The 18977-nt window shown below is 42.1% G+C and overlaps 1 protein-coding gene across 2 annotated transcripts in view; it reads left to right on the plus strand.

Annotated features, from left to right (window-relative positions):
- Window positions 1-18977, plus strand: part of LOC137339976 (VPS10 domain-containing receptor SorCS1-like) — a 462228-nt gene that overhangs the window by 414478 nt on the left and 28773 nt on the right. For both annotated transcript variants that reach the window (XM_068002094.1, XM_068002095.1), the window contains exons 19-23: window positions 3322-3455; window positions 4207-4330; window positions 6343-6455; window positions 11316-11444; window positions 16818-16917. In XM_068002094.1, coding sequence (XP_067858195.1) covers window positions 3322-3455; window positions 4207-4330; window positions 6343-6455; window positions 11316-11444; window positions 16818-16917 — 600 coding nt within the window. The remainder of the gene's footprint in view (window positions 1-3321; window positions 3456-4206; window positions 4331-6342; window positions 6456-11315; window positions 11445-16817; window positions 16918-18977) is intronic.

Raw genomic sequence — 18977 nt, forward strand, 5'->3', positions numbered from 1 at the left:
TTCTACTTGCTGGTGGTCTTGAAGATTTGAAATCCAAAGTTCTAATTTATCTGAATGCTTATCCTTACTACTGATCTGAGTTTTGTGAGAAGTCTTTTAAACTGATGCATATGTTTTATCAATAGGACTTGGGTTTGAATCCAGCTCACAGTTATGGGATGAATGTTTTCTCTTACTGCTTATGTAAGAGTGTCACTCTAAATGTCTGTGAGCAGTCTCAATCCAATTCCGAGTGGCTGTAGGCCAACAGCACAACTAAAATGGACGTCTCGCTCAGAGAGGCCATCTGGATGGCCAGTGCCATAGCGGTGGTCTTCTGAGGTTGTGATTAAGCTACATTGCTGCGGTACAGTAGAGGGGGCTTTGCTCTGCATCTGGCTGTACAATGCCTAAGCTAAAAATACTTGCTTGGGATTGTAGGTGAAAGTGTTCCATAAGGCAGTAGAGCGGCTTCCTCTGTGCTGGAGAGCACAGTCAAGAGTTTCTGCCACCGGGACTTGCAAAAGCATATGTTCCTAAGCTTGCAAGGTTCATTAAAAGCAGGGCAATGTACTGTCAGGGAACATACAGGTGTGTATGCCCCTCAGACACTGACCCCCACTGTGTACTCCTGAACTTCATTGGACGATAAGGGATAAATAATAAAACAAGAAAAAAGAAGAAATGCTGGCAGATAGTTTTGCCGCACATAATGAACAGGAAATTGCCGAACCAGCCGTCCTTGCACAAAGGATATAAAACGTCATTGTGGTTGTGCATTTATTTAAAGACATAAATTTAAATTGGTCCAAATTTTGACTTTATTTCCTCTTCAAGATACAGAGAACAATTGATTCTTTAAATTTCCCTAGCTTGCCATGTTTTACTTTTTTATAAGTATAATATCTAAAATATTCCAGGTTTGCTGACATGCGTAACCCCATATTTCTGAGCCTCCTGATGTCACACAAAAATAAGCTAGACGCAGTTTGATGTTTAATATCTTTATGGCAATCAAATGAACGAATCATTGCTTCGTAACAAAAATATTGGTGGCATTCTTTCTAATGTGCTGTAGGCCCGAGCTGAAATCAAGTGGTGTTCAGCTTCTTAAGCAGCTTGAAGGGGAAAAAACACATTTTGTTTTGTGTAATAATCAATATTTATGAATTTGACTGGACTTCTCCCACGCAAACTGGAAGCCAGACAGTGCTGAGGTGACGAGTGTTGCTCTCAAGCTGATCTGACTTGCCACAGACTAGTGCAGGCTCCGGTGAAAATGGCAGATTTGTTGATGCCGAGGTTAACTGCGGATAACAAGGCATGAGTAACAGGGCTTTGATTTTAATCTTCTTCCTTCCTCCGATTTTCTTCCCTCCTCTCATGAAGGGCTCCGGTTCCACTGGCGCTGGCAACTCTCAGGTGCCTCACCCAAATACAGTGAGCTTCGGCGGGCCGTTCAACAGAGAGGGCATCACAGCAGGTCCAACCCTCTCCTGGCCCGACGTTTACACTGGGATACTTACCAGCAGGAATCACTACATTACAATTGGAAACGGGGAAACCCCCCAACCCATCCCCGAGTGATTTTTCCCTTCCTAGACCAGGGGCCCTGAAGACAGTTGGAATACCCCAACTACCGGCCTCGTCCCAATCGGGATCCAACGCTGGGACCGTCCTGGTCTCTGCGGCTCAGTACAACGTAAGGCAATGTATTTACCCACAAAGCACCGTGGGCGATCTCCGGGTTAGGGTTAGGGCCTGATTACTATAATACGTCGTTGCGGAGACAGACAAGGAATGGTCCTTTAAGATAAAGAAGGATATATAATAATTAAGGCCCTCCGCTGTGCCACAACTGTACTTACTGTTAAATGGAATAACTAGGCGACATTAATATTTAATTGCATTCGACTAAGTGCAATCTGTCAGCATGGGTCGTGCATTGTGAGCCAGGTAGGCCCATTGACCTGTGAATTTGATTAAATATGATTAGATTTTGTCTCTGACAATCGCTTAATTTAAACAGATTTTGATAGGAATTTGTGAACACGTTCTGAAATAAAATCATGATTGTGTTTAAAATTTAGCGGAATAAATAGCTAGTTTAGTGAGCACACAGCATGCTTGTTATTATGTGGGGGCAGTGGCGTAGTGAGTTCGTACATTGTCTTATCATCTCTGCTTCCTGGGATTGAATCCGGTCCAGATTAATAGAAATGATCGTCTTTTCTCTGTAACAGGTGTAAATATTCTGCACAAAATGATCTGGGACAGTCTCAATGTTATTTTCAGCAGACATGATTTCACAGCGTAAAACTGTCCATAATTTGTTTTCATTCATTAAAATGGTAGGAGCGATATTTCTCCGGGGTTCTGCCGATGCCCCGCTGTAACCTTAGTGGGAGACCAGTGGAAAACAGCGGAGAGCTGATGCAATTTCCGCCCTTACCCTAACCCCAAAGCTGGCCGCCTCTTACAAGGTAAATGTCATTGGGAAAGGGGGCAGAGCTGTGGGCAATGACTTGCCATGCCAGGAGATCCCACTCCAGAGGCTCAGTCAGGACCCAGCATATCTGAGGAGTCCATTTGGGATGAGCGGTACCAGCCTCCAAATGGAACCTTGTGAGCCCCCACAGTGGGGTTCAGACCAGGAAAGCAGCCTCAACCCAAGAGGAAAGGGACCAATCTTTTACCCAGCACAACCCCCACCCATAAGATAGCTGCACAGGGCAGGTGGGTGCCAGAGATGCATCTATGGTGACATTTGTGCTCACCTGCCCTATGCTGATTAGGTGCCCTCAAGGTGACCCCCTCTAACTCCAGCGTAACTGCGAGGATTGCGTCCCGAAGAACTTCAGTCCCTCAGTCTCACTCAACAGAGGCTGCAGGAGTGGCTGGTGCGGGAAATGGAAATGTCGCACTGCTGTGACAGAGGGTGCTCTTCTGAATTAGAGCTGGGGGTTGCAACAGAGGGGAATTTACTTTCCATCTGACCCTTGCTGTGCCTGATACCTGTCAAAACAAAAAAATCCTGGAAATGCACAGCAGGACTGTCAGCATCTGAGAAAGAGAAAAGACAGGTTAATGTTTTGGATATTCATCAATGCTGTGACTGCCTTTTCTCTTTACAGAGGCTAACAGACCTGCTGTGCATTTGCAATTATTTTAAATTGACTTCTCTCAGCTTCACAAGCACAAAATTCACCAAAGCAAATCAAAAAAGTGAATATTAAGTGCAATATTCTGGTCCATTTAAGCTATATTGTATTGCTGTTGTAAAAGTCAGTGAAGAATAAATGAGAGAATATTGGTGTTTTTATCTTCCTCCCCTTCCCCCAGGTCCTATTGAGCATGTGCACTTGACTCTGCCTTATGTTGCGATCACCAATCAGGAGGTGAATATGACGGCAGTGGTGTGGCCCAGTACCACTGGTACACTCACCTACTTCTGGTGGCTTGAGAACAAGACCGAGGTTAGTGAACGTCACTGTGAGCTTCAACACCCAACACTTAGGCGTCCAACGATTAGATAGCTATCAAACTCCACCTGATAAGGCAGAGATTGTGACACCATTTGAAAAGGAAGAATATAGAAGGGCAGAGAAATGGAATTAGAGTAGACAGCTCCGGCAATCACCTACTCAGACACGCTGAGCTGAAAGATGGCAGAGACCAGTTTATCTCCTATTTTCTGCTTCACTCCAGCATTGGACTTTGGTCCTGCCACTTAATTCTTTAATATTAACATCACTAGGCAAAGGCATCCTGTCCAGTCTGTGTTCCAGCATCCTGTCCTACATTTGATTGAGCAAATCACCTATGCATTTTTATTAGAGAGAGTTGGAAGGACTCGCTGCATTGCCTCTGTCAGTCAGTCTATGTGAATGTATGTATGTGTCTGTCATTCAGGCTGATAACAGATGTAAAAGCTTCTCTACATAAATAAAATTTGGCAACCAAAAGAAGACAGGCTTTGTAATAGGTCAAACTGCAACTTTACATTTTATGTGATTCACTTAGACTGCTTGTAACGGTTATAAATCGAAAAGAATGAGTCGTTATGATATATTAATAACAGTAAATGGCCTATTATGACATTATTGGCTTAGCACTTTATAACATCCGCCTTGCACTATGCTTCACTGGCACAGATTGGTTAATGCTGTTTTCTTCAATTCCTGCTCCATAATGCTCCGACTTCTAATTTCTTGCCATTTATTACAGCCCATCGTCACCCTGGAGGAGAATGCTTCCTTTATGTTCTCTACAGAGGGGATAAGTAGCATCACAGTGCAGGTGTCTGCTGGGAATTCCATTCTACAAGACATAAAAAGTATAGCTGTATTTGGTGAGAACAAAACGCACACACTGTTTTATGGATGCCATTATGGAGAGATGAATACTCAGTAAAGAAATTCTTCTTTAGCTCAACCATTCTTTTCACTTGCTTTATCCCCTGAAGTGTCCTCGCCTTTATACAGTTGTTCTTTATATTTGGCGAAAATATAAGTTAACATGAGCTTCATATCATCTCACTCTGCAACAAGCTCACTTAACCTGGAGCAAGATGTCCCAGGGAAGATTTTCCTCTCAATACTGCCCAATTTTCAGGCGGTGTTCAGGCAGGCGAGGGTGAATAATGGAGGGGTGAGGACCCCTTTCGCTGGATCCCAGCCCATTTTTACGGTTGTTGGATTTTCTGGTGTCACTTTTGCCTGATGCCGGAATTGTCTGCCCAAATATGGGAAGGCATATTTAATTACCTTAGGTAATGACAGTGTGACATCGTACATCGTAATTCCTGTCATTATCGCCTCAGCAATTCTGGATGTAACTCACATCTGTATACAACAGGTGTCCAGCATTGCTAGGCAAAGGGAACGGCAGAAGTAATTTTAAGTGGCCACAGCTGGCACTTTGATGGAGAGAGATGGATGTGCACCATGTTATTTCCTTTCGTGCTGAGCTTGCAGTTAATGAGTGGAAGCAGCTGTAAAGCCACAGTTGGGAATGCTGCCTGGCCCTTTAAGCTACTGCAGGTGTTGGAATCCTTCAACAACAACAACGACTTACATTAATATAGCACCTTTAAATATAGTAAAATCTCCCAAGGCGCTTCACAGGTGCAATATCAAACTAAATTTGACACTGAGCCACATAAGGAGATATTAGGACGGGGTGACCAAAAGCTTGGAGTATCTTAAATGAGGAGAGGGAGGTAGAGAGGCGGAGAGGTTTAGAGAGGGAATTCCAGAGCTTAGGGCCTAGGCAGCTGAAGGCACGGCCGCCAATGGTGGAGTGATGAAAATACTGGATGTGCAAGAGGCCAGAATTGGAGGAGTGCAGAGATCTTGGAGAGTTGTAGGGCTGGAGGAGTTTACAGAGATAGGGAGGAGTGAGGCCATGGAGGGATTTGAAAACAAGGATGAGAATTTTAAAACCGAGGTGTTGCAGGACCGAGAGCCAATGTAGGTCAACGAGCACAGGGGTGACGGGTGAACGGGACTTGGTGTGAGTTAGGATACAGGCAGCAGAGTTTTGGATGAGCTCAAGATTACGAAGGGTGCAAGGTGGCAGGCCGGCCAGGAGAGCATGCCATTCCCCTTCACCCAGTGATGAGCTCCCAAACAGAGGCAGCAATATCATGGGAGCCCACCTTATTATTTAACTGAAGCTGACAGCGCAAAATGTGCCAGGGTGGATGTCAGGTCACTTGGACAGACGGAAGTCCCACCCTGCCATACTTCCACCAGCAATCTCACCATAGAGAACAATCTAGGCCACCAAGTCAGGACTTTCTTCCCTTGCAAAGTGAACCTTCCACCTAAAGGTTAGACCCAGAATGGGTCACAAGGGTAGCCGATCACCATTGGCGGCCGTGCCTTCAGCTGTCTCGGCCCTAAGCTCTGGAATTCCCTCCCGAAACCATTCCGCCTTTCCACCTCTCCCTCCTCCTTCAAGACGCTCCTTTAAACCGACCTCTTTGACCACCTATCCTAATGTCTCCTTCTTTGCTTCAGTGTCATCCTTTGTCGTATACACTTCTGTGAAGTGCCTTGGGATATTTTACTACGATAAAGGTGATATATGAATGCAAGTTGTTACTATGAGCTGCTGAAAGATAATTTGACTGTGAAAAATTGCAGGCTGTGAATTTTTTTTTAAAAATCTGGAAAAAATGGTTGGAACAAGGTTTTAAATCGATCAAAGAATATGACCTTGAAGTGACTTCTAAAAGCACATTCTGAAAACGAAAAGTGAAATGACTTTCTTGTTTTGTTCAAAATGTTACTCTGATCCAAACCTGACCTAAATGTGACCCTTAGAGCCCTGATTTGTCCTCTCGCCTTCATCCTGCAGATTCTTACCGCTCTTTGTTGCTGTCATTTTCACCGAACTTGGAAGATTACAACCCAGACATTCCCGAGTGGAGGCAGGATCTCAGTAGGCTTGTCAAAAGAACTCTTGGACAAGTAAGTTGGGGGGGAAAAAAAAGAAACGACCCTCGAGGGAACGTATTTCCTCGGAGCTGCCCCTGCACCTGCTCCGCTGCCGTGACTTCGGCAGATGTGCGGCGTAAACCCTGTTTGTGCTGTGCCTCCAGCCAAGTTACGGCAGCGGGCTTGGGAGCAGCTCCGAGGAGATTTCCCCCCACTCCGCCAATAACTCCTTACTTGCACAGGGAATGTCAGCAGCTTGGAAAATTGACCTTACACCTCTGAGCGCTGGATTGACATGGTGCGAAAGAAAGAGATGTTAGGAGATTCTTGGTGGGTTTGGGAAGCCTTGTCGCTCGGATACCAAGTGAAAGGAGGTTGGGCAATCTCAAACAATGCCACCCGAGCACCAGTCCGTAGCACATTACTGAAATAATTCACCACTGCTCTCAACACAAAATGTTTCACTTAATATCTGAAAGTGTGGTGACATTAGAAATGGAAAAGTCACACTGTACAGTTAAGGATGTTCTTCTGGGGCCAGATATCTTCAACTTAGCCCTACTGTGGGGGAGTCCAAAACTAGGGGTCATAAATATAAGATAGTCACTAATAAATACAATAAAGAGTTCAGGAGAAACTTCTTTACCCAGAGAGTGGTTAGAATGTGGAACTTGCAACCACATGGAGTAGTTGAGGCAAATAGCATAGATGCCTTTAAGGGGAAGCTAGATAAGTACATGAGGGAGAAAGGAATAGAAGGATGTGCTGATAGGCTGAGATAAAGTAGGGTGGCAGGAGGCTCATACCGGAATGACCAATTGGTCGAAAGGTCTGTTTCTGTGCTGTAAATTCGATGTAATATTTTTAATTCATACCATACCGCATCTGTTCATTGCTGACACAGTGGACAAATTTTAACTGGGAGCCAGGAAGAGGGCGGGTTGCGGGGGGTGGGGGCAGATTTCTGGAAATACTGGTTTCTCGGACGTCCTTACCATTTTGATGTAAGGACGTCTTTCAGATTTTTTTGTAGGTTTCCCGCCCGACAGCCGGCCAGATTGACAGGCTGGCTGTCAGTCGGACGGGAGAACAGCCTGGGAGCAGATGCCAGCAGGTAAGTCTCAGATCGGGTGGGAGGGGTCATCGGGGAGGGGGGGGGATCATCGGGGCGGGGGGCGGGATCGGTTGTCATTGGGGGATCGAGGATCGGAGGTCGGTCATCGGGGGGAGTCATCGGAGTCAGCGGTCATCGGGGTGGTTGGTCACCGGGGTTGGGAGTCATCTGGATCGGGGTTGTGGGGGAGAAGGTCTGCAGATCGTTTTGTGGGGGGCGGACATGGTGGGAGGGGTCGGCTGATCATTTGCGTGGGATCGCGCCGGTAGGCTTGTTGGGCCTGGGGCAAGCACTCCTGCTCCTCCAGGCCCACACGCAGTGCAATAAAGGCACTTACCTGTTGTTTCAGGCCTTCTCGTCTCCTCTTAGGTGGTGTGAAGCAGAAGGCCTGTGAAATCCCGGCCCCCAGAAGTTAAAAATAAAAAAGCTGTCAAAATGGAGGCTCACAGTCTCCTTAAAAGCTTCCACTGACCGCCCCTCCTCCCGCCCCTCAACCCGCCTCCATTAAAACCGGAAGTGGGCGGGTTGGGTCTTAGTTTTTACAATTTTTACCTTACCACCCATTCGTGGGGTTAAAATTTATCTCAGTGTGTGCAAAATGCTCCAGCTTTTATGTCCTGTTGCAAATATCTGCTCTGATGTGAGTTTCCTCTTTGAAACATATTTTCCAAGTTACAGGAAAAACTGTAAAATCTAATGGTCTTGCTACCACGATCCCATGAGACCAGCTAAACGCCCAACCCGATTTCTACAGTATAGATTTGATTTGAGACAGGACCCTTTGAAGTTAGTTTCAAGCTGTTTCTGTTCCCTGTATGAATTTGCTACAAAGTAAACTGACCAAATTAAAGTCCAATGATTGAGATGCCCTCATGGAGGCACTCATTGCCATTGCTATCACTGCTGACTTAAATGTGCCATTAAAAATATTCCTTGTAAGTGAATGTGCACTCTGCAAATGTAACAAAGAGGCAGCCAGGTATTATACTGAAATATAGGGAATGATCAATGAGGAGTGATTATGGGAAGCTGTGCTCCTGGTGTGGAAGGGAGCAGGTTGGAGATAGGACTATAACACTCGGGCATTTCTGTCACCTGCATCAACATCTGGCAAGGCTCTATATAGCCTCACAAAATCTTTTTCTTTTATTTGTTCATGGGATGTGGGCGTCGTTGGCATGGCCAGCATTTATTGCCCATCCCTAATTGCCCTTGAGAAGGTGGTGGTGAGCCTCCTTCTTGAACCGCTGCAGTCCGTGTGGTGAAGGTTCTCCCACAGTGCTGTGCACATCTAGGACAATAAGGCATCTAAGGACACTTCTAATTCCTAATTGTTAGCTTGGCTCAATAACTACCAAGTTCCTCTCTGAGTTAGAAGACTGTGGGTTCAAATCGGCAACTGTAAGACAGTAACTGTTGGGGAGTGTCACAGGTTGCGACATTAAAACCAAGGCGAGTTCAGTTGGATGTTAAAAGATTCCATTTCGCGATTCAAAAAGGAGCAGGGAGTTCTCGTTCTCTCCGCATCTTGACTATCAAGTCTTCCCCCAAGCAGCACCACCAAAATAACTGGCTGTTTTTCTCATTGTTGTTTGTAGGATCTTATAGTGCAGCCAAATTGTCGGCTTCAATAACACTGCACTTCAAAATAATTCATTGTATGTTTCTGTAAGATCCTATATAAATGCAAGTCTTTGTAATGATGAAAAGTTAGTTAGTTTATTTATTTGTTCAGCAGTGGCAAACACCATATTTCTTGCCCATCCCTAATTGCCCAAATAACTGTGACTTATTAGGCCACTTCAGAAGTCATGTATAGGCCCAGACCAGACAGGAATGACAGATTCCCTTCCCTGAAGGACATTCTTGAAACAATTGATTTTGTACATGCTTATTTCTCTCTGCTGGCAGCCAAATTACCAGATTTGTTACATTCAATTCACAATTTGCCATGGTGGGATTTAAACACAATGTCTGGGTTGCTAATCCAATACCATATCCAGTACACTACTGTCCCCTTGTAGTTAGCAGTATCATTACAAACAGGGAAAAAGGGCCAATAGGAGTTAAATCAATCCGGATCAGTTGCAGAGAAGGTGATGATCATGATTAAAGAGATGTTCTTTCAAATTCAGATTTCATTCTTAATTTTATGTAATAACCTAAATCAGCATTTTGAAAATGGAACGTGCCGCACACCATTTTCATTGTGATGCCACCAACACCATGCAACTGCAGCAGTGGCCTGATCTTCAATCAGGCTTCACCAGAGAGCTGCCTGCTACTCTCTGCAGCTTGCTGGCTCGATGGAAATGAGGCCTGAGGCCCAATATCGTGGGCACCTCAGGCCTCACCAGTCAGGTACAGGGATTGATCCCTGCCTTCTCCCATGTAATTTCTAGGCCATTGATTTCACTCTGTCATCGGACAGTGATGAGGTAACAGACATGGCACCAACTTGTATTTATAGAACATAGAAAAATAGCCCAAGGCGCTTGATGGAAACGTAATCAGACAAAAATTGATACAAAGCCAAAGAAGGAGATATTTGGAGGAGTGACTAAAAGCTTGGTCGGAGAGGTCCTAGAGGAGAGAGGTGGAGAAGCAGAGAGGTGTAGGGAGGGAATTCCAGAACTTACGTCATAGACAAATGAAGGCACGGCTGTGATGGATATCGGGGATGCACAAGAGACCAGAATTGGAGGAATTCAGAGATCTTGGAGGGATGTAGGGCTGGAGAAGTTTACAGAGATAGGGAGGGGCGAGGCCATGAAGAGATTTGAACACAAGGATGAGAATTTTAAATTTTAGGCATTGGGTGCCAATGTAGGTCAACGAGCACAGGGGTGATGGGTGAACGGGACTTGGTGCGAGTTAGGATACAGGCAGCAGAGTTTGGGATGATCTAAAGTTTATGGATGATGGGAGGCCAGCCAGGAGAGCATTGGAATAGTTGAATCTGGAGGTGACAAAGGCATGGATGATATTTGATCAGAAAGACCATCAACTCTGTGTTTGATAACTACCTCTAGTGTGGTCAGAGTGAACAATCAACTATAGTAGAAACACTCATAACTGGTTCAAATCTTGGTCTCTTTATACCTTCTATTACATAGTGCACCTTGTCCAAAGGCCGCATAGTTACTTGTAGATAGTCAACCATCTTCATTTAATACCTATATACATTAATATATGTTGTAGCTGCGTAACTTGATTACTGTAGCAGTGGGACCTTTTGTAGTGCTAGTAAATTTTTATGTTAAGTAGTACAAAAAAAATCGTTTCAAAGCCAAATGCCTTCATGGTCTAACTCATCCCCTAAAAACAATGATGTGGAGATGCCGGTGATGGACTGGGGTTGACAAATGTAAGGAATCCTACAACACCAGGTTATAGTCCAACTGTTTTATTTGAAAATCACAAGCTTTCGGAGGCTTTCTCCTTCGTCAGGTGAGTGTGGGATTCGGGTTCCATGGATTCCCTAAAAACAAGATCAACCAAGCTGCTTCAACCCCTTCACCTGTTTTGCTCCCAGCGCAAGCACATCACGGTCAGAAAAAAACCATAATCTAGCAATGTGCTCCTCTTACAAGCAGCGAGCAATCAAAATGTACAATGGCTTTACAAAATAAACGTGGCTGCACATTTCTACAAAATGTCCATGTGATATAGGTGGATGCATACTTTCAGGAATTTCATCTAAAATAAGTTAGACAAAATTAAAAGCAACCGTCAGAGGTTTCGATGAAGATAATGAAGTGTGGCTGTGCGTTCTGCAGGTTACAGGTTTACCCGAACAACAGATGTTGCTTGCCGTCCTCCCTGGTTTACCTACTGCAGCAGAGCTTTACATCCTCCCACACCGAGAGGCCGCAGGGCAGAAAATAAATCGCCTGGATTTAGATGAGGTGAGTCACAATTCGTTCAGGTAAGTTTCAGCTTTTTCACAGATCAGGTAGTGAATCATAGCAAAGAAAGAGGCAGCTGCATTAGTTTAATAGGTTTAATAGTCTATAAATAATGCTAGGGCTGCAGTTATTTGGCACTTTCATGTCAATTTGAACATTAGAATCAGGTGCCAAGCGGACTCCAGGATGCACTAAAATCAAGTCCCCTTCACAATGTAGTCTTACATACTATTTCCAGTAATTGAGGGATCTAGAACAAGGGAGACATAGATATAAAGTTAACTGTAGGAGATTTAGACTAGAGCAGGAGAAACCTTTTCACACAGAGGGTTGTGAGGCTGTGCAATGCATTACCTTAGTTAGTGATTGAAAAGAAACCATTTCAATATTTAAGAATGGGTTAAGATAGTTGTTTGAAAGACAGGGGAATAAAGGGTTATGGGATCGTGTGAAGGATAAACACCAACACAGACTGATTTAACTGAATGGCCTGTTTCCATGTTGTAATTTCTATGTAATCAATATAACATTATTCAATTCTGACCTGTTCCAACATATATATAACTTGCATTTATATAGTGCTCATCGCATCAAAACCTCCCATGTCTCTTAACTCCTCTTTCGGATGAGACGTTAAACTAAAGCCCCATCTGCCTTCTCAGGTAGACGTAAAAGATCCCATGGCACTATTCTAAAGAAGAGCAGGGGAGTTTTCCCCCGGTGTCCTGCAGCCAATATTTATCCCTCAACCAATGTCACTAAAAAACAGATTATCTGGTCGTTATCTCATTGCTGTTTGTAGGATGTTGCTTTGCACAAATTGGCTGCCGTGTTTCCTACATTACAACAGTAACTACACTTCAAATGTACTTCATTGGCTGTAAAGCACTTTGAGACATCCTGAGGTCATGAAAGGCGTTATATAAATGTAAGTCTTTCGTGGTGCTTCACACAATGAATTACTTTTGAAGAGCAGTGCCTATTGTCATGTGGACAAATGCAACAGCCATGCTGCACTAGCAACTTCCCTACCAGTTGGCCAGGATTGCTACAGGCTTGTAGTCAAGAGAGGTCTGCAGCCATAGTAGTCTAGCACACACAGTATTACTTTTTTCTATTTTGTCTCATCCGAGTGGGCATCGCTCATGTGTAAGCCCAGACAATAAGTGACAACAGGCTATTTGACCAAACCACACAGCTAAATGTGGTCAGATTCTCCTCCAACTCAGACACATGCTCTTCCCAGCACTGGCAGTAATCCAAAGTAGGTATCTGGTTGATTAGCACTCCCTCCGCCATCCACCTGAGATCAACTAACTCAGCACAAGCCAGGGCTGGAATTACATAAAATTACAATTACATAGAAATTACAGCATGGGAAACAGGTCGTTTCAGACCCACCAGTCCATCTTGATGTTTATCCTCCATATGGGCAGTGATCGTAATCCCATGCGCCCACCCTTTTCCCAAATCCCTTTATGCCTCTTTCCTTCAACCATCTATCTAACCTGTTCCTAAATGTTAACATGGTCTCTGCTTCAAACACAAACCCCACTGGGGATTCCATACCCTCACAACCCTCTGTGTAATAAAGATTCTCCTGCTCCATTTAATCTTGTTTAAAGCTGTTTCTATCTACTCTGTCCCATCCCTTCACAATTTTAATCACCTCTATCAAGTCACCCTGTAATCTTGCAATGAAAACAGCCCCAATTTTTTATGTCTTTCTTTGTAATTTGTATTTAGTCAAAGCAGGCGACATCCCATTGAAACTGCAGTGCGCCCTCTCTCATGCCTCAACATCCTTCCTATAGTGTGGAAATTGCACACAGTCTTCCAATTGTGGTCTTGATAAGGTTGTATATAGGTTTACCATTACTTCTCAACTTTTAATATCTATACCTTTTGCCATAAAGCCCAGTATAGCATTAGCATTTTGAGCACACCTTTGGCTTAGTGGCAGCAGTCCTGCCTCTGAGTCAAAAGGTGCAGGGTTCGAACCCTCTCCAGACACTCCTGGTGAGTGGAGATTGGAGCTCTGGCTCTTAATTCGGGGTTGACCTCCAGGAGGATACTTGTGTCCCTGGTTGTGGTTGCCACTTTTTTTGCCCATTCCACCATCTTGTTAATATCATTTTGCAGCTTCCTTTGGGTCTCAGAATGATTTCCTATGCCTTCTATTTTTGTTAGATTTGGACACCATTCCAGGGAACCGGGGAATGTCCTGGTCTGAATGGCTCACAATCACACTGGATAGTACGTTTCCACATTGACCCACCAGGGGAGCCATATCTATAGAATATTAATATTATCAATGCCTGTACATATCCTTGTAATCTTTAGTCCCTTTCACTGCCAGATATTGGAATAGACACACGAGGTGACTTTGGATTGTGACATTACTTAACTATGTAAAGTTTAAGATTGATGCATTGGGGAGTTCTTAGGCAGAGCCAAGTCTTAGAAAAACCAGAAACAGCTTACGTAACAGGACAATATACAGAAGGAAGAAATAAGTGGTGGGGATGCAAATCGTTTTGATGATTTCATGAAGAATTCAAACCTCCGTCATATCTTTGCGGGGTAAAGTCACGATAAGGTCAGAGTTACCAAACTAATGACCTGCAGAGTAGAGGGAGTTTTACTCTGCATCAAAACCATGCTCTACCTGACCAAAAAGTCTCTGATACTGACATTGGTGCCCAAAATGGGAATGGAAAATAAGATTTTGTGATAGAATATATGAGTAATTTGAGACGTAACATGTGTTAAGTGTAGCAATGCTTGGGAGGGGAAAAGGTGACTTTGGACCTATGTTTCCCAAAGCTTTCCACCATTGGAGCTTTCCTTGTTTCCTTGTGTCGTCTGGGTCTGTTGTAGACTAATTGACAGAGATTGATTGCTAAGATTAGTCAACAACTCCATTGTCATTCTATCATGCGACCACCAGGATAGAGTCATAGAGTCATAGAGTTATACAGCCCGGATAGAGGCCCTTCGGCCCATCGTGTCCGCGCCGGCCATCAGCCCTGTCTACTCTAGACTGGTAGAAGACAAATTAGATGGACCTTGGTCTTTGTTTGTTCAGCAGTTCCCATGTTCCCAATTGTTCTATTTCCCAGCTCTACTGTTACTTACCTTGATGAGCATGAGAATCACACAAAAATGGTCATTAAAAAAAACAAGGAGCACTATCTTTGCAACACTTGAAATGTAGATATATTATCTATTAGGAATATCATCATTATTATACTTAAATTTCAATATGTAAATAATGTTAATTAGAAACCAAATTTTCCCTGACAACTCAAGTCTATAAAGTTTCAACTATGATATTTATTGGGTATGAATCATTGGGTTTTTCGGGAGAATACATTATTGACAAATATTAATTTAATCTAATACACATATTCAAAAGTAATTGTATTAAAATAGACTTTCCCCAATAACTCAAGTACCTAATAAGCTCCTGGGTATGAAACTTAAGAGATGAAAATTATAATGCAATCAAGGAGAAAGTGTTAAAAATGATGTTACTTTTACCTAATTTACACATTCAAATTAAATCAATTAGTAAATACATTCTAACTTGTAAATCAGAAATCACATTTCCTACCTGGTTAGTTTAATGAAGTAATTGGGAAATAACATTAATTGATTATGCTTTTTCAATCTAATTTACATATGACAATTAAACTAATGACAAAATAGACTTTGCCTTATATAACTAGAAATCTTTAGGCTTTGTAAAAGTAACAGTCTAAGTAAGGCACTTGAGAATAATGTATCACAACATGTTTTTTAATTAAAAGCTTTATAAAAAGTAATACACCTTTTATATATCAATATTGTCAAGAATATTAACTCATACAAGTTGATTCATTATTTAAATAGTCCGCTATTTATTCCATAAGTAATGGATTAGGCAAAATGAAATCAATCTTTTAACTTGCTGGCTGTTGTGTACTGATTGTGGACGAATCCTACTCAAATATCTGTAACATAGGCAAAGTTCAACAGTAATAGTTCTGCTTGTTCAGCCTTTAACTCTCTCAATGACAGTCTTCACTGAAAATTTGATTAGTTGGCTAATCAACAATGAAAGGAGTTGACTTTGATTTGCCAAAGTATTGATGAATATACATTTGAGCGTATGAGTATAAGAAGATAAACATATTTGGAACCAGGTAAAGACCTGTAGGCTCATTAAGTCCATCCCTTTTTGATGGATCATTCCCCACCTACCCATGTTCTCACCATAACTCTTCTCTTTAGAAACTCATCCAATTGTGTCTTGAAGACATTTATATTGTCCACCTCAATGGCCTTCCCTGGTAATTTATTTCAAAATAATGCTTACAACATGAGTCTAATAATGTAGTACAGTTGATCAAAACTGATAAGAATCACCAGTACACAACAGCCAGCAAGTTAAAAGATTGATTTCATTTTGCCTAATCCATTACTTATGGAATAAATACAGACTATTTAAATAATGAGTCAACTTGTACGAGTTAATATTCTTGACAACATTGAGAGTACAATGCTAATCAACTGGCTACTGAAGGAGTTTCACATATGGTGCAGATTGTAAGCAAGTGATTCATTGGGTTGGCCCAAGCCAGACAGTGAAATGCAAAGTTGTCATATAGCCTTAATGGTGGGATGATTCACATATTGTTGCTCATACCAAGAACCAATAATAATGAGTTTCAATGATATGTTTGATATACATACGTCCACTTGTAGAATACCATGTTAAAGATTCCCCTGTTTACGTAAGACTACAACGCAGAAGCCTTGCAATTCATTGATGAAAGAACTTACACTGTAAACAGATTTCCTATATATCAAGAAAGTTTAAAATATACTTTATTATTACTGCAAACAGATCACAGTGCAGATCCCAGTGACCTGAAGTATTTGTGACAATCGCATCTTAATGGTATCTGTTGTATAATTCATCATTTGGCACCATTCCCATTGCAGCTTCTGGTTTGGGGTAGTTGCCAGATGGAGTCTTTGTTACAGCTGTACAGACAATATGAAATGATGACCCAATGGCAGCCTGTTATACAGGGCCCTCCCAATAGCAGACTGCAGTGAATAAGTTAAGATAGTAGAAGAAAAAACTGTTTGAAAACTAAAGATTTATGATCCAAATCTACACTCTTTGAAAATGCTGTAGATTCTGATTGTGTGATGTACTTATTAGCAGATATGAGTAGAATAATGTATGAACAGGAATATCCTTACAACCCAGATTAGCTGAGGAAGGGCTACTGAATTTTTTAAACAGTACTTTGGTAGCTATGCATGTGGTGTTGCTATGACACGGATGTGGAGGATCTCACACTAATGCTTCTCCCTCAGATTTCAGACATGGTGATTAATGCACTAAATCAGAACCGGGTTCAGTTTGAGCTAAAGCCTGGTATTCAGATCATTGTTTCTACTGCTCATCTTACATTAGGTAAGTGTGCCATTTACACAGTGCACCATCAAATATCAGGCTTTATCGTGCAGTGATACTGATGCTATGCTTTTTGCAGACTGAGAAAATTGGCCACTGAAATCAAAGTTATTAAAAAATAGATTAAAAAAACAAATATGGTGGTAATGAGCACCTTGTGGGACCAACAACATGTGACGAGTTTCTGAAAGCAGTGTTTTGGCTGTACTTCCATGATTCAGGAGATTATTAAGGATCATTTGTGCTGTGACCCTACCCTGATATCTGTTCTTTAATTTTTATTTTGACCCAAATGCAACAATCCCTTCTTATAGTTGAGTAATTCAATCAGTGATAACGAGGCTCTTCTCAAAAAAAGTACCCTTATTTCTTGGACTTTAGGTAGGCCAGCTGATTTTGCAACTTCTCAGCTCATCATGGGACACTGAAATAAACATAACTCAAATATCAGGAGTAGCCTTCTTATTGTAATATTAAGCCTGAACTACAGGAAGAACAGGAGTAATATTAGCCCTAAATTTCAAAAATAAATACCTAAAACAATTCTAATTAAAATGAAATAATTTAGCTTAATTCCTTTCTCTGTGTTGCCCTTTCTCCTCTGCTCTCTTTTTTATTCATTTTTCCCTTAGTCTATTCTATCTTTTTATACCTTACATGTCTTTTAAAAAAAAGTAATGTTAAAATACTTGCCTCTTTTCAACTTCTTCCTGGCTCCTGGTGTCCATTTTGGAGTAAGTAGCGACTTTAAAACCAGTTAGGGTTGATTGGCTAAAAAAAAAATCACGTCGAAAGAGCACATTCTTAAGACAATTGAGAACCAGAAGAGTGAAGGCTGGCACAGTCACATCGTAGACACAATCATGGCGACCTTTGATCTGTCACTGCTGGTAGGGTTGCTGATGAATGAGTATAGCCATCACTGGTTAACAGAACAAGAGTGTATCACAGTGAATAAACAGGTCTTAACTCTTCCTGGGCTTTCCTATTTTACTGGGTAATTGAAAACTCCTGGAACAGTTACTGCAGTGCCCTATCGTACTTCTTAAAAATCTGGCCCATAGATACAAGCTTAAGAAACTCAACTCCACGTCAAAAACTGGTCTGAGGAAGATTTGTTTTTTTAAAAAATGCTCATTTTCTAATTCCTATTTATATAATTTTGAAACAACTAGAGGGATGATTTCTGCAAATTCACTATTTATTGTCTAAAGTGTTTGTTATACATATGTTTATGACTTTGTTATAATTAAGAAACGATGAAGCCTTTCCCTATGGGACATTGCAGCTTTAACTGCTCTATAAAGTGTCCACCAGTCCATCACCGGCATCTCCACATCATGTCCACAATGAGGCAGTAAATCATTATAACAATTAGCAAATACCAAGTAATTTTTGTAAGAATCATATTTTCCCTTCTGTTAGATTTACCACCATTGATTTTTTTATGGAAAAGTAGCTTCCTCACACAGAATGATCGTAATTTTTTCTAGATGGCTGACCTAAAATAGGCTAAAAGGCCTACCTCATCTGTGCTGTGATCTTGTGAATCATTTCATTGGGCCTGATGTTTGGTGGTGATTATAGAAGTGTATTCTTACCAAGAGTGTTCTTTTAGGACAGATATCACTGTAATTACCATCAACGGTTGATGGGAACTAGAGAGAAAATTATCATTTCCTTGTACTTCTAGTTATCCCAAGAGAAAACGTGAGTTGTTTTGTTTTCGGAACAAGTATTTGGATTGATTCAGAGTTTGAATTTGTATACAGACCACCCTAAAGTCAAATCATGTGAATCAAAATCTGAAATCCCCCCCCCTCCCCCGCCCCTTAAAAAATCAACACCATGTTTGGCAGAAAACCTCTTCTAGACCACCAGGGAAGCTGGCTACTTGGGTACTATCTCCCCAGATTACCACAGAAACCGACAGTTTGGAGGGAGGGGTTCACCCTCCTCTCTTCCCCCAAACATACAGCAGGGTAAATGGGCATGTAGATCAGCACAGGAGTGGCCGCCAGGCAGAAAGAGGAATTGGACAGCTACAAAGTAAAAGAAAG

The sequence above is a fragment of the Heptranchias perlo genome, chromosome 21 (assembly GCF_035084215.1).
Source record: "Heptranchias perlo isolate sHepPer1 chromosome 21, sHepPer1.hap1, whole genome shotgun sequence".
Lineage (NCBI taxonomy): Eukaryota > Metazoa > Chordata > Chondrichthyes > Hexanchiformes > Hexanchidae > Heptranchias > Heptranchias perlo.